This window comes from Microcebus murinus, chromosome 12, assembly GCF_040939455.1.
Source record: "Microcebus murinus isolate Inina chromosome 12, M.murinus_Inina_mat1.0, whole genome shotgun sequence".
Taxonomy (NCBI): domain Eukaryota; kingdom Metazoa; phylum Chordata; class Mammalia; order Primates; family Cheirogaleidae; genus Microcebus; species Microcebus murinus.
In genome coordinates, this window is record NC_134115.1 from 60,574,166 (window position 1) to 60,589,360 (window position 15,195).

The 15,195-nt window shown below is 40.0% G+C and overlaps 1 protein-coding gene and 1 long non-coding RNA gene across 3 annotated transcripts in view; one reads left to right on the forward strand and one right to left on the reverse strand.

Moving 5' to 3' along the window:
• Positions 1–14,736, reverse strand: LOC142874297 (uncharacterized). Its single transcript, XR_012922114.1, has 3 exons — positions 14,600–14,736; positions 4,652–4,770; positions 1–1,320 (listed from the first exon to the last, which is right to left on the reverse strand). It is a non-coding gene; the product is annotated as an uncharacterized LOC142874297 (long non-coding RNA).
• DCAF10 (DDB1 and CUL4 associated factor 10) overlaps positions 14,049–15,195 on the forward strand; it is a 53,839-nt gene continuing 52,692 nt past the window's right edge. Inside the window, exon 1 of one of the 2 annotated variants that reach the window (XM_020289380.2) lies at positions 14,049–14,688. In XM_020289380.2, the coding sequence (XP_020144969.1) occupies positions 14,132–14,688 (557 nt within the window). In that variant the 5' untranslated portion in view covers positions 14,049–14,131. The remainder of the gene's footprint in view (positions 14,689–15,195) is intronic. The other variant, XM_012769081.3, reaches the window with a different exon arrangement.

Consider the following 15,195-nt stretch of genomic DNA (forward strand, 5'->3'; position numbering starts at 1 on the left):
AGCAATTTGAATAGGGAAAGTTTAATATATAAAGAATGATTATTATAACAGAACATTGAAATAATTAGGGAATAGCTAGTAAGAACTAAAGAGAGTTTGGTAAAGTATAGGAATAGCAGATATAAGGAACAGCCACTACCCCTAGTGCTGAGATAGAGCTCCCAAAGAGGAGCCCCTGCCCCTCGACCAGGGCAGACTGAGACTTTTTTGGCAAAGCATGGCCATGACTCATTGAATGGCAAGAAGTCAATGGGAATCTGCTGCTGGAACTTGTTATAAATCCACCCTCCAGCTGGCACTTTTAGGGTCCTGGGGTCTTTTGGAAGCCTCTGCCATAAAACTATCCAATAAAAGCGCTAGGAAACACTGTTAGCTGCTGGGTGTTTCTGGCCACCAAGTAAAGTAGGAGTAGATGCTTGAGAAGCTGCCATGCTGCAGGAATGTGCTAGTGAGCACACTAGGACCAGGAAGCAAAAGTCCTTCCTCCTGAAATGCCTCTCCAGGGCCTTCTATATATAAGGTTTATCATGATAGCAAAAGAAAAAATATCAAACTCATCGCTAAGGGCAATAGGGTAGTCTGCCCATTCCCAGATGGCTTCATTGGTAAAGTATACCCAAAATTTAAAGAAGAATTAATACCAGTCATTTCAAACTCTTTCAAATTAGAAGAGGAAGGAACACATCACAGCTGATTCTATGAGGCCAGTAATACCCTGATTTCAAAATCAAAGACATCCCAGGAAAAGAAATTACATATCAGTATTCCTTAGGAATATAGACACAGAACACCTCAACAAAACACTGAATCCAGCAATATACAAAAACGATTGTACACCATGACCAAGTGGGATTAATCCCAGGAATGCAAGGTCTTTTGACATCTGAAATCAGTTAATATACTATTTTAAAAGTTTTTTTCCTTTTCTTGTCTTTTATATTATATTTCAAGATCATTGAGTATATACCATCTTAATTGATGCAGAGAAAGCATTTGATAAAATCTAATACCCTGTCATGAGTTTCTTAAAAACTCAATTGCTAGAATTAGAAAGTAACTTCTTGTCTGATAAAGGACATCTATGAAAAACCTACAGATAATATCATACTTAATGGTGAAAGACTGAAAGCTTTACATATAAGATCAGGATTAAGACAAGGAAGTCTGCTTTTACCATTTCTATTCAACATTATACTAAAGGTTCTATCAGGGAAATTTAGCAAGAAAAAGCAATAAAATATACTCAGATAGGAAAGGAAGAAGTAAAACTATATCTATTTGCAGGTGATATGATCTGGTAAATAGAAGGTCCTAAGGAATCTACAAAAAAACAAAAAACATAAAAACAGTAGTTAGAACTAATGAACAAGTCCAGCAAGTTTACAAGATTTAAGAACAATACACAAAAATTGTACTTCTGTACCGTTGAAATGAACCTGAGAATGAAATTTTAAAAATTATACAAGGTGGGGCATGGCAGCTCATGCTTGTAATCCTAGCACTCTGGGAGGCTTGCTTGAGCTCTGGAGTTCAAGACCAGCCTGAGTAAGAGTGAGACCCTGTCTCTACAAAAAAAAAAAAAAAATATATATATATATATATATATATAAATTAGCTGAGCATCATTGCACATACCTGTAGTCCAAACAAGAGTTTGAAATGACTGGTATTAATTCTTATTTAATTGTTGGGTATACTTTACCAATGAAGCCATATGGGAATGGGCAGACTACCCTATTGCTCTTAGTGAGGCTAAGGCAGGAGGATTGCTTGAGCCCGGGAATTGGAGGTTGCAGTGAGCTATGATGATGCCATTGCACTCTACCTGGGTTGAAGAAGTGAGACTCTGTCTCAAAAAAAAAAATTGAATTATAGTAGTCTCAAAGAAAATAAGACATTTGGGAATAAACTTAACAAAAGAAGTGCGAAACTTAAACTCTGAAAACTATGAAACATTATTCAAAGAAGTTAAAGAAGATCTAAATAATTGAAAAGGCACTCATGTTCATGGTTCATTAGATTTAATATTAAGATAGCTATACTCCAAAATTCATATACAGATTCAACCCAATTCATGTCAAAATCCCTACTGGCTTCATTGCAGAAATTGACAAGTTGCTCCTAAAATTCATATAGAAATTCAAGGGACCCAGAAAAGCCAAAACAATCTTGAAGAAGAGAAAAGTTGGAGGACTCACACTTCTGAGTTCAAAACTTCCTACAAGGCTACAATAATAAAGAAAATGTAAACAGGCACAAGAATAGACTGTAGCTCAATGGCATAGAATTAAGAATACAGAAATAAACTCTTATACTTATGATCAACTAATTTTTTTTTTTTTTTGAGACAGAGTCTCGCTTTGTTGTCCAGGCTAGAGTGAGTGCTGTGGTGTCAGCCTAGCTCACAGCAACCTCAAACTCCTGGGCTCGAGTGATCCTTCTGCCTCAGCCTCCCAAGTAGCTGGGACTACAGGCATGAGCCACCATGCCCGGCTAATTTTTTATATATATATCAGTTGGCCAATTAATTTCTTTCTATTTATAGTAGAGACGGGGTCTCGCTCTTGCTCAGGCTGGTTTTGAACTCCTGACTTTGAGCAATCCGCTCAAAGGCCGCCTCGGCCTCCCAAGAGCTAGGATTACAGGCGTGAGCCACCGCGCCCGGCCAGATCAACTAATTTTTGATTAGGGTGCCAAGACAATTCAATGGGGAAATAATCATCTTTTCAACAAATGGTGTTGGGACAACTGGATATACACACAAAAGAATAAAGTTGGACACCTAGCTCAAGCTATATACAAAATCTAAATGGATCAAAGACTGAAATATCAGAACTAAAATTATAAAACTCTTAAAAGAAAACATAAAAGTCATTGTGACCCTGGATTTGCAGTGGTTTCTTAGATAGGATATCACCAAAAGCACAAACATCCAGAGAAAAAAACAGAAATATTTGACTTCATCTAAATTAGAATAGATAACTCACTGAATGGTAGAAAATATTTGAAAATCATGTATCTGGTAAGAGACAGGTATCTGGAATATTTAAGGAACTTTTACAACCCAGTAATAAAAAGACAAATGACCCACTTTAAAAGTGGGCAAAGTTGGTCCCCTAGTAAAAGCTTTAAAAAATAAATAAATAAAACAAATAAAAGTGGGTAAAGGATCCAAATAGACGTTTCTTCAAAGAAGATACATGAATAGCCAATAAGCACATGAAAAGATGCTCAATATCGTTAGTCATCCGGGAAATTTAAAAAAAAAATTTTTTTTTGAGACAGAGTCTTACTCTGTTGCCCAGGCTAGAGTGCCATGGCATCAGCCTAGCTCATAGCAACCTCAAACTCCTGGGCTCAAGTGATCCTCCTGCCTCAGCCTCCAGAGTAGCTGGGACTACAGGCATGCACCACCATGCCCAGCTAATTTTTTCCACATATTTTTAGTTGTCCAGCTAATTTCTTTCTATTTTTATTAGAGTCGGGGTCTCGCTCTTGCTCAGGCTGGTCTCAAACTCCTGAGCTCAAATGACCCACCCACCTCGGCCTCTCAGAGTGCTAGGATTACAGGCGTGAGCCACCGCCCCTGGCCTGGGAAATTAAAATTAAACCACAGTGAAATACCACTTCACTTCCATTAGGATGGCTATAATAAAAAAAACAGATAATAACTAGTATTGGTATGAATTAGAGAAATTAGAACACTTATATCTTGCTTGTATGATTGTAAAATGGTATAGTTACTTTCAAAAACAGTTTGATAGTTTCTTAAAAATTTAAACAGAGTTAGTGTATAACATAGCAGTTCCATTTCTAGCATATACCCAAGAGAATTGAAAGCCTATATTTACACAGAAACTTGCACATGAATGTTCATAGCAGAATTATTCATAATAGTCAAAAAGTACAAACAATACAAATGTCCATCAACTGATGAATGAATAAACAAAGTATGGTATATCATATAATAGACCATTATTTGGGTCTAAAAAGGATCTAAGTACTGATATATGCTACAACATAAATGAACCTAGAAAACATTACACTAAGTGAAAGAAGCCAGATACAAAAGCCATGTATTGGTAAATAAAAAGTAAGTAAATGAAGAGATAACTAGAAAAATTTCATGTATTTTAAGAAACATTTATAAATAATTCATGGGTCAAAGAAGAAATTATAATGGAAATTAAAAATGTTACCATGAGGCCGGGCGCTGTGGCTCACGCCTGTAATCCTAGCTCTTGGGAGGCCGAGGCGGGCGGATTGCTCAAGGTCAGGAGTTCAAAACCAGCCTGAGCAAGAGTGAGACCCCGTCTCTACTATAAATAGAAAGAAATTAATTGGCCAACTGATATATATATAAAAAATTAGCCGGGCATGGTGGCACATGCCTGTAGTCCCAGCTACTCGGGAGGCTGAGGCAGGAGGATTGCTTGAGCCCAGGAGTTTGAGGTTGCTGTGAGCTAGGCTGACGCCACGGCACTCACTCTAGCCTGGACAACAAAGCGAAACTCTGTCTCAAAAAAAAAAAAAAAAAAAAAAAAAGTAAGTAAATGAAGAGATAACTAGAAAAATTTCATGTATTTTAAGAAACATTTATAAATAATTCATGGGTCAAAGAAGAAATTATAATGGAAATTAAAAATGTTACCATGAGGCCAGGCGCGGTGGCTCACACCTGTAATCCTAGCACTCTGGGAGGCCAAGGTGGGCGGATTGCTCAAGGTCAGGAGTTCAAAACCAGCCTGAGCAAGAGTCAGACCTCCATCTCTACAAAAAATAGAAAGAAATTAATTGGCCAACTAAAAATATATATAGAAAAAATTAGCCAGGCATGGTGGTGCATGATTGTAGTTCCAGCTACTTGGGAGGCTGAGGCAGTAGGATCCCTTGAGCCCAGGAGTTTGAGGTTGCTGTGAGCTAAGCTGACACCATGGCACTCTAGCCTGGGCAACAAAGCGAGACCCTGTCTAAAAAAAAAAAAAAAAGACCATGTATCATATTATTCCATTTATATGAAATGTCTACAATAGACAAACCCATACAGATAGTCAATTTTTAAAATTTATTTATTTATTTTTGTGTGTGTGACAGGGTGTGTGTGACTCTGTCACCTGGGCTAGAGTGCAGTGATGTCACCACAGCTCACTACAACCTCCAACTCCTGGGCTCAAGTGATCCTCCTGCCTCCAAGAAGCTGGGGCTACAGGCACACACCACCATGCCCAGCTAATTTTTTTTTCTATTTTTTGTAGAGTCAGGGTCTCACTCTTGCTCAGGCTGGTCTTCAACTCCTGACCTCAAATGATCCTCCCACCTCGGGCTCCCAGAGTGCTAGGATTACAGGCATAAGCCACCGCACCCAGCTAGAAAGTCAATTTTTATTTGCCAGAGGCTAGATAGAGAGGGCAATGGGAGTTATTGTGTCTTGGGTACAGAGTTTCAGTTTGGGAAGATAAAAAGTTCTGGAGATGGATGGTGGTGATGGTTGCATAACAGTGTAAATATATTTACTGCCACTGAACTGTACACTTCAATATAGTTAAAATGGTAAATTTTATGTTATATATATATTTTACCACAATATTATAATATTATATAAAGAATTATTTCCACAGAGAAAGGAGAGAGAGAGATGAAGCAAGTGTGGTAAAATCCTAATATTTGTTGAATCTGGATGATGGGATCTGGCTGATTTTTAAAATACTATTCTTTCCAATTTTGTGGAAAAATTTTCATAATTAAAAAAATAGTATGGAGACAGGCACAATAGATATCTTCTTGACAACAGTTCAGCCTGATTGGACAAATAATTGGAAAAAGTTATTATAAAACAAATAAGCCGGGCATGGTGGCAGGCACCGGTAGTCCCAGCTACTCGGGAGGATCACTTGAGTCTAGGAGTTCAAAGCCAGTCCCCCTCTCAAGAAAACAAACAAATAAATAACAACATAACTTTGACTATCCTTTCTCCTGCCTGAAAACCCTCCAGGAGCATCTTACCCCCTACCCAGGGGGAAAAAATAAAACAAAACAAGACTCCCTGTGACCTTGGCTTTTGCTCATCTTGCTACCTTCATCGCATTTCTCCTTGACTTCCATTTCTTCTGAGTAATACCAAATCGCTTGTGAATTTTCCAAACATGTGCCATTCTTCATGCCATGTATGCACTCTGCTGTAAATTTAAATTTTCTTTTACAAACCAATCTCCCTCCCCTTCTTTTTATTTATTTATTTTTTTTGAGACAGAGTCTCGCTTTGTTGTCCAGGCTAGAGTGAGTGCCGTGGCGTCAGCCTAGCTCACAGCAACCTCAAACTCCTGGGCTCAAGCGATCCTCCTGCCTCAGCCTCCCAAGTAGCTGGGACTACAGGCATGCGCCACCATGCCCGGCTAATTTTTTCTATATATTTTTAGTTTGCCAATTAATTTCTTTCCATTTATAGTAGAGACGGGGTCTTGCTCTTGCTTGCTCAGGCTGGTTTCGAACTCCTGAGCTTGAGCAATCCACCCGCCTCGGCCTCCCAGAGTGCTAGGATTACAGGCGTGAGCCATCCCTCCCCTTCTTAACCTCTCCTCCAAACTGGGCTTGATCACCAGCTCCTCCAGGGAATGTCCTCTGAGCCTGGATTGGATCTAACTGTCCCTCATCTGTGTTTCCATAGCTCACTGTCCTTAATTTATCATGGCATCAAGCATATCAGATTGAAACTATCAAATTTATACACATACATACACACACTTAGATCCCTGGAACCTAGAAACTGGTATATCAAAGGCATAGTATGAAAGCCTGCAAAGGAGTTGCTGTAACAGGGAGAGCTCCACTCACTTTTATACTTCCTAGATATTTCTCCAGCTTTAGGAACATTTTATGTCAGATATCCCTGCAGGGACTACTTAAGGTTTACATATGCTCTAAGCTAAAAACAATATATTTGAGGGAAAACAATAACATGACTTCCACCTTTGAAAGTATTCACTTCTAGTTTTCACCTAAATGTAGGTAATTTTAAAGGTCTATAAGGCTTTTGAAAAATAGCACTGGTTTCCAGGGGGTGTGGGGAGGGGTAAAAAGGAGTTACTGCTTAATAGGTACAGAGTTTCAGTTTGTGAAGATAAAAAATATTGCTACCCATTTCCACCCTCTAGTTCCCATCCCAAAAGACAACCACTCTAATCCACAGCTCTTTTCTCTGATATTTTACCTCAACATTTTGAAATAATGTACCAATATTGCTTGATTTCTTAATTTTAAGGATACCTATTGACTGCCTGACAAGGTAGATGAGGACTTAGCTCTTTCCATTTTCACACTCTTTACTCTTTCCCTCATTTGCCAACACACAGCATAGTTACAGCATAATTTTTGGTTAAATCAGAAGCCTTTTTTTTACAGTATTACACAATGCAAATGTGGTTATCTGCCTTACCAAATGGTACATTTTATACAATCCTTTATTTCCATGGAGTCAGTGATTGCCTCATTTTAGTCAGTTGCTTAGTATTCTATGTACTTTTGTTAATTTTTCTGAAATACTGCAGCATCTCAGTCTTTTGCCTCTTGTTAATAGATTCCAAAATTCCATTTCCATTTTTTCCTTAGAAACCTCTCATTCTGTTCTACCCCACTTTGGGCCAGTTGCTTTTCAGGCCTGCCACAGAGCTGTCTTTCGTTTTTTTAGTTGTGGTGAAATATGCGTAATATATATCATCTTAACCACTTTTCTGTGCACATTGAATACATACAGTAGTGTTAAGTACACTCATGTTGTTGTGCAACCATCACCACCATCGATCTCCAGAACTCTTTCTATTTTGCAAAACTGAAACTCTGTACTCATTAAATAATAACTCCTAATATCCACCTTACCCCAGTCCCTGGCAACCACCATTCTCCTTTCTATCTCTATAAACTTGACGGGTCTACATACTTCATGTAAGTGGAATCATACAGTTTTTATACTTTTGTGACTGGCTTATTTCACTTAGCATAATGTTCTTAAGGTTCATCCATGTTGTAGCATGTGGTAGATTTCCTTCCCTTTTTGTATAGCTGTCTTTTGTGCCTTCTTGCACTGCTTTTCTTGTTAGATTCACCTGGATCACTTTTGTTCCTCATTCTTGCTTTACTTGTCCATTTTGTGGAAGCATAACCTCTTGTAGCTTCTTCAAGAAAGAGATATGGAAAGTATATATTTTTCAGCCTTTGTATTTCTGAAAATATCTTTATTTCTCTCCCCAGTTGATAATTTGGCTGAATATAGAATTCTGGGTTGAAAATAATTTTCCCTGAGAATGTTAAAGGCATTGTTCTACTGTCTTCTAGAATTCAGAATTGCAGGTATGAAGTCCAGTGCCATTGTGATTCTTTTTTGTATGTAGGAGACCTTTTGTTCCTCAATGAGAGCTTTCAAAGATGTACCTTGATGTGGGTCTTTTTTTATTGTGCTCAACTCCTGGATTTCTCTCTATCCATTTGTAGACTCATGTTTTGCAGTTCTGGGAAATACTTTTTTTTTTTTTTAATATTTTCCTCCCTATCTTTATGGAACTCCAGTTAGTTATAAATTATATCTTGATTGATCCTCTTGTTTTCTTATATTTTTGTTTTTTATTTTACTCTCTTGGGGGTTTTTCTTGGTAGTACAGTCATGTGTTTCACTACAACGTTACAATGGCTAGGATGTTACTAGGTGACAGGAATTTTTTCAGCTGCATTATAATCTTTTTTTTTTTTTTTTTGAGACAGAGTCTCACTCTGTTGCCCGGGCTAAAGTGCCATGGCATCAGCCTCGCTCACAGCAACCTCAAACTCCTGGGCTCAAGCAATCCTTCTGCCTCAGTCTCCCAAGTAGCTGGGACTACAAGCATGTGCCACCATGCCTGGTTAATTTTTTCTCTATATATTTTTAGTTGGCCAATTAATTTCTTTCTATTTTTTAGTAGAGATGAGGTCTCACTCTTGCTCAGGCTGGTTTCAAACTCCTGACCTTGAGCGATCCGCCCACCTTGGCCTCCCAGAGTGCTAGGATTACAGGCATGAGCCACCGTGCCTGGCCTGCATTATAATCTTATACGACACCACTGTATATGCAGTCTGTTGTTGACTAGAACGTCATTGTGTGGTGCACTACTGTACTTTATTGTCCAAAACTTTCCATTGAAAGTTTTAGTTCATTCATCTTTGATTTATTTTCCAAGAGCTCTTTCTTATATTCTTTTGTTATAGCATATTATTCTTTCTTTATGGATGCTTTATTGTTTCGGTCTCTCATATTAATTATAGTTTGAAATTTTCTCCTGTTCCCTGCATTGTTTCTATTTACTTGGTTTCTTTTCTCTGTTTTGTTTCATATCCTTACTGATAGGTTGTAAAATCATGGTAATTTCAATAGAATTTTAGTCCTATGTAATTTATTCTTATTTTAGATTTTAGTAAAAATTAATTTGGAATAAGTGAGCATTCATATTTTGGTAGGATCATTTAGAAAAAGAAATCTGGCATACTGACTTGTTCTATGTGTTGCAACCACCACTGCCTTATGTTTGTGGCTATCTTAACTTTTCAAGAACCATCTCATTATCTATCAGTTACATGCAAACATACATAATATCTCTGCTGCTATTTCGTTTCTCTAGATTCTCTAAATTGTTAGTGAACAGTTCTTAATCAGCTTTGAGGATCTAGGGTGTTAATTTTGAATTGCTTGAACTGTGAAATCTGATTATCTTGAGCCAGCATAAACTCTCACTCCAGAGTTTGTGTTTTTCTGTTAGAACTGTACCTCACATACCTTGGAGTATGTAACCTTTTAAAATTGAGTTTAATTTCACTTATTATAAAAGGTAATTTATTTTCAACTAAGGTCTCACACACACAGAAAAGAAAAAAGGTAATAACATTGATAAATGTATCATAGTCAAGGTTTTGCAGACCATAGAATTTTAGCCATTGGCCTCAACTTTAATGGGGCAGGGGCAGCGGTAGGGTAGGCGGAAGCAGAGGACTGCCACTAAGTATCTGTTGCAGCCAGAAGTTGTGGGTCATTAGGGACATTATTTGTCAATCATAAAACAGACCTCTACCTCTTCTGCTCTCTGGGGGCAACCTTGGGGATACCTCAGAAAGAATGACTGCCTTGATCTTCTAACTCAAGATGCCTGCTTCTTGCCTTTTTCTCAGTCATCTCATGGACAGGAAGAACTGAATAACTACTAACCTGCCTGGTGGAAGGACTTGCTGAATGTTCAGCGTCTGAATTTCATTCCCTTCCTCCAGAGGCCTTTCAGATCTTTCCTCACAGATGTTCCTCCATGGATCTTCTAGATTTATCTTCAAAGTCCCCAAATGTGAGGTTTCGACAACACAGCTTTTAATCAAGGCCTAGAAGAGTTGTCAGTTCTTAACTCTACCTCTCCTTGCACCTCAAGCTGTACTTTATTGAGGACTCTGCTTCCCTCCCCAGGAAACCCCCAGTTCCTGTTAATCCTTTTCTGCAAACAAGTACTTATCCTTAAGGATAACATGTCATCCTAAAGACAGATGAGGGTCTTACATCTTTTTTTTTTTTTTTTTTTTTGGATGTGCTATTGTAATATATTCACTGCCAAGAGATACATTACTGAGCAAATGATGGAATCTATCATATACAGAAAAATTGACTTCCCATCAACTGCATAATATGAAAAGAAAAATTATAATGAGAAGCACTGTCAAAATGTGAGATAGTACAAAATATATTCATCATTCACATATAAAAAATAAAGAGAAGCACCTGCCCATTGCAAACACTTAGAGGTAAATGAACAATAGGTAGAAGGATGGTGGTGCCTCCAGTTTGGATGATGATGTTCACATTTACTTGTGCTGTATTTATTGGCTATTTCTTAACTTTAATAAGACCTGAAAATAGTTTCAATGAAGGGGCAAGATGTAGTGAAGTCTTAGCCAAAAGGCAATAATTATAATACAGCATAGGTCAAAAAGCCACAGGTTATTAGAGTTCAAATTACTATGATCCAGTCCTGCTTAAATCCACTATTACAACTAAAAGGAAGAATGCAAGCATTTATAAATATTTATGTATTTTATATTGAGAAGTCAGATCATTACTTCTTTCTTTCTTTCTTTCTTTCTTTCTTTCTTTCTTTCTTTCTTTCTTTCTTTCTTTCTTTCTTTCTTTCTTTCTTTCTTTCCCAAAAAATAAAAATCTTCAAAAGAGTTTCACAGAAATGGAAACATATATTTATTCTTTATCCACCTTTTCACATTAGAATATAAATATGCTATTAATTGACTAACCAACTACATGTCAAAGCCAATTAAATCATGATGAGTAAAGCCAATAAATACTTCAAGTAGTATTTCAGGTGTGCTCATACATCTCCCCAAAGCTATATGAAATGCATTTAAGAAAAAAAATGGAAATTTGGAGAGTTAGTATTTCGTCTAATTTTCTACATATCCATTTTAAAATGTAAACAAATTCCAAATTTGATATTTTGACATATGATTTGCAAGACAGCATACAAGGGTGAAATACTTCTACTAGACAGAGAGCACTGTTGCTTTGTATTCTTCTACTCAGTCCTAATCTGACATACGGAATGTTTTATTGTCCTAAATTTTTTTTTTTTTTTTTGAGACAGGGTCTCACTTTGTTGCCCAGGCTAGAGTGAGTGCCGTGGCATCAGCCTAGCTCACAGCAACCTCAAACTTCTGGGCTCAAGTGATCCTGCTGCCTCAGCCTCCCGAGTAGCTGGGACTACAGGCATGTGCCACCATGCCCGGCTAATTTTTTCTATATATATATATATATTAGTTGGCCAATTAATTTATTTCTATTTATAGTAGAGACGGGGGTCTCACTCTTGCTCAGGCTGGTTTCGAACTCCTGACCTCGAGCAATCTGCCCGCCTCGGCCTCCCAGAGTGCTAGGATTACAGGTGTGAGCCACCGCGCCCGGCCTATTGTCCTAAATTGCATGCAATCAGATTGCCCCAGTTTAAACTGTTAATCTTTTAATGTTTTGCTTCTTTAAGATCCTACCTTATTTTACTTGTATGTAGCCAGAGTGAGTGTTGTAAAAATTGCCCAACTTCTAAAAATTAACAGCAACACATAACAAAAGGAATAAAAAAGAGTTGATGATTCACTAAACTGCAGGCCACAGAAACTGAATCTCATAATTTCCAAATACACTAGAATATTTCCAGAAACTGAAGGTAGACATAGCAAATGTCTTCCTATATATTAAGACCTCTAATGTGAAAGAAACAGTGGAAAGAAAGCTGCACGGCCACAGAAACAAGTCTGATCCATTTGGTAGAAATTTCAAAAGGGTAGATTTTTACCCGAGACAAAAAAAATGTGATAATTTAAAATGTCTAATTATTTATTTGCCTGAGGGTAGTGATTTCTCTGTTGATGGAGGTAGTCACTGAAATGTATGATAGCTATCTGTCAGAGTTGGTATAGAAAATATGTCTTCAATAAGAGGTGAGGTGAAAAAAGAACCACTAATATCCCTTAAAATTCTAAATCCACTGGTTCAAAGATAACACCTGTATTAAAATTGTTACCTGTCCAGTTTTTCCAATTTTTTTCTCTATTGAATTAAGGAAAATTGAATATATATTTTTTATAACATAGAAGAGATTATAAATTATTAAAATATGTTTAAAATGATTTCAAAATTGGAAAATATAGCATTATCTAAGGTGTATTGAAATTGAAATTTTCATGTAGTATTGATAGGAAATAAATCTCATAAATATTCCAAGGATTGTGTGTGAGCATTTCTTGAGCCAAACAATCATTATCTCCTAGAAAGATATCACACAAGGTTATCTCAAAGTTATATACAGAATAACCAGTCTTATTTATAATGGCTATAAGCTTTAAATAACTCAATAATGACTTATAATTAAGCAAATTATAATACATTGAATAAGTTATAATATATAGAATATCAGGTAGCCATTAAAAATGGTAATATAGAACTATTTACACAAAAAGATGCAAAGGTCCATTTGTGTAAAAATGAAATCTCTCTTTCTGTGATTAAATACCCATCAATACACATATGCTCACAGACACACTTTTAGACTCATAGCTATACATGGGTACTGATTTTTATAGTTTTCTTTAGGTCAGGTTTTAGTCTGAAAATGTCAGTTCTTGGCGCGCTCATGGCTAAAGAATGACCAGATGCACCAAAGTTAGGCAAGCATGAAAACGAGGTTTATTGAGGAGAGAAAGATAGCATTATAGGGCAAGAGCAAGATATAGGTTTACAGAGCATGGTACATATGCCACAGATGATGACTGGACCCATCGTAGAGAGAAAGAGCAGGGTCTTACATCTTTCGTGGCTTCCATGCCCTACCTGGCTGATAAGCAAGACCGACCCTGTGCTCTATTGCTCGCGATTTGATTCAGTTTTCCAGCTCCCTTCACTTACTCCAGGCTCAATATGTGCTCCTTCCTGCAGAGTGGAAGGCTTTACCCTTGATAAAGACTTGACTTACTTCACAGTAGCTGGGAGTTGGATATTCAGGGCACCAGTAGACCCCCTTATTTAGGCCCTGTACAGACCAGGGCTTTTTAGTGCAAAAGTTAACTTTTGCGTCCAGTGACTCTCAGGCTGAGTAGGCTGTATGCCATGCCATTTACTTTGTATGACCTGCACATAATACGGCAATTTCTAATCCCTCACTGCTCTGTGTAAATTGGAGACACCAGTACAAAAGCACAGCCAGCTTCATAGGACTGACTAGTCAGGTTCACTCATCCCCAGGCAGGCATCCACAGGTCACTGATGGCTACAGACGGACTCTGCTGTACACGGTGCCCAGGTGCTAACTGCTCCATACAGCCCGGACCCTGGCACCCTCAGTCGCTCACACATACAGCCAGTTGCTCCCTTCCTCTGTATCCCGAGACTCCAGCACCCGCAGCCGGCGGTGTCCCAGCTTTCCTGGTCCCCGGCAGACGGTGGCCGAGGGGCGGCGCGGGTTTCCAGCCGGCGTAGTTAGGCAACCGCACGCCGGAAGTGGCGGCTGAGCGGGAGCGCTGAGGTGGCGGCCGGCGGGGCTGCGGCCGGGAGCTGGGGGCGGGGGCGTTCGTCATGTTTCCCTGTGGGCCCTGTAGCCCTGGAGGGGACGGCGCGGCCGGAGCCCGGGCTGAGGAGCTGGCGCCCCATGGGGGGCAGGCGGCAGCCGCCAGGCCGCCCTCTCCCCCTCCCCTGCCGGCGCCGCCACAGCCCGGGGCTGACGCAGCCCTTCCCCCGCCACCCGCCCGGTGCCCTCGTCGCCCCGGCGTCCCCTCTCTGTCCCCGGCCGCGCGTGCAGCAGAACTCAAGCCGCCCGGATCCCCGGAGTCCTCGGCTGCCTCCGCCCAGAGAGAGTCGTCACCGCCCTCTCCGCAGCGCCAGCGGCCTGGGCCAGACTGCAGGGCCGGGAGCCGGGGCCGGCATGGCCTCAGCGCCGGCCTAGGCGGCCCTGGCGCCAGGCTGTTTGGGTGGCTGAGAGAGCGCAGCCTGGGCCGCGGGCTGTTCGTGGACCCGGCGCGGGACAATTTCCGCACCATGACTAACCTCTATGGTTCCATCCACCCCGCGGACTCGGTGTACCTCAGCACCCGCACCCACGGTGCCGTCTTCAACCTCGAGTACTCGCCCGACGGGTAAGCGCGGCCCCTCGGAGGGCGGGTACCAGCCTCCGCCCAGCTCTGCTGCCCGTGGACGGCCGCCCAGGGCTCGCTTACTCGGCTCCGGTCGAGGTTTGCGAGTCAGTCTGGGGCTGCTGGCCTTCATGCCCCCTGGGCACTTTCTGAAGCGCCTTGTCGCTATTGGAGCCCCCTTCCCAGCCTTTTGAGGTAGGCAAGCCAGACCTCATTTGCCCACCTTCAGGACTCTGTGAAAGATAAATGCCTAAAGCCACACAGCAGGTCTTTAAGAGCCAGCCCAGAAATAGGGCTTAGGGCTTTCTGGTACATAGCAGGTGCTCAGTAAATACATTTTAAATAAATGCCCATTTTTTTTCCGTGTCACCCTGGGCGTGGTTTTTCTCACCTAAACTTGTGGTAAGGGTAGGGAGCCTGTAGATTTCCTGTACCCTGTTCCTAGAGTTGCTATAGGGGACAAGTGCGGTCCTTTGCTCAAGGAAGATACTAAGACACTGCAGAGAGATG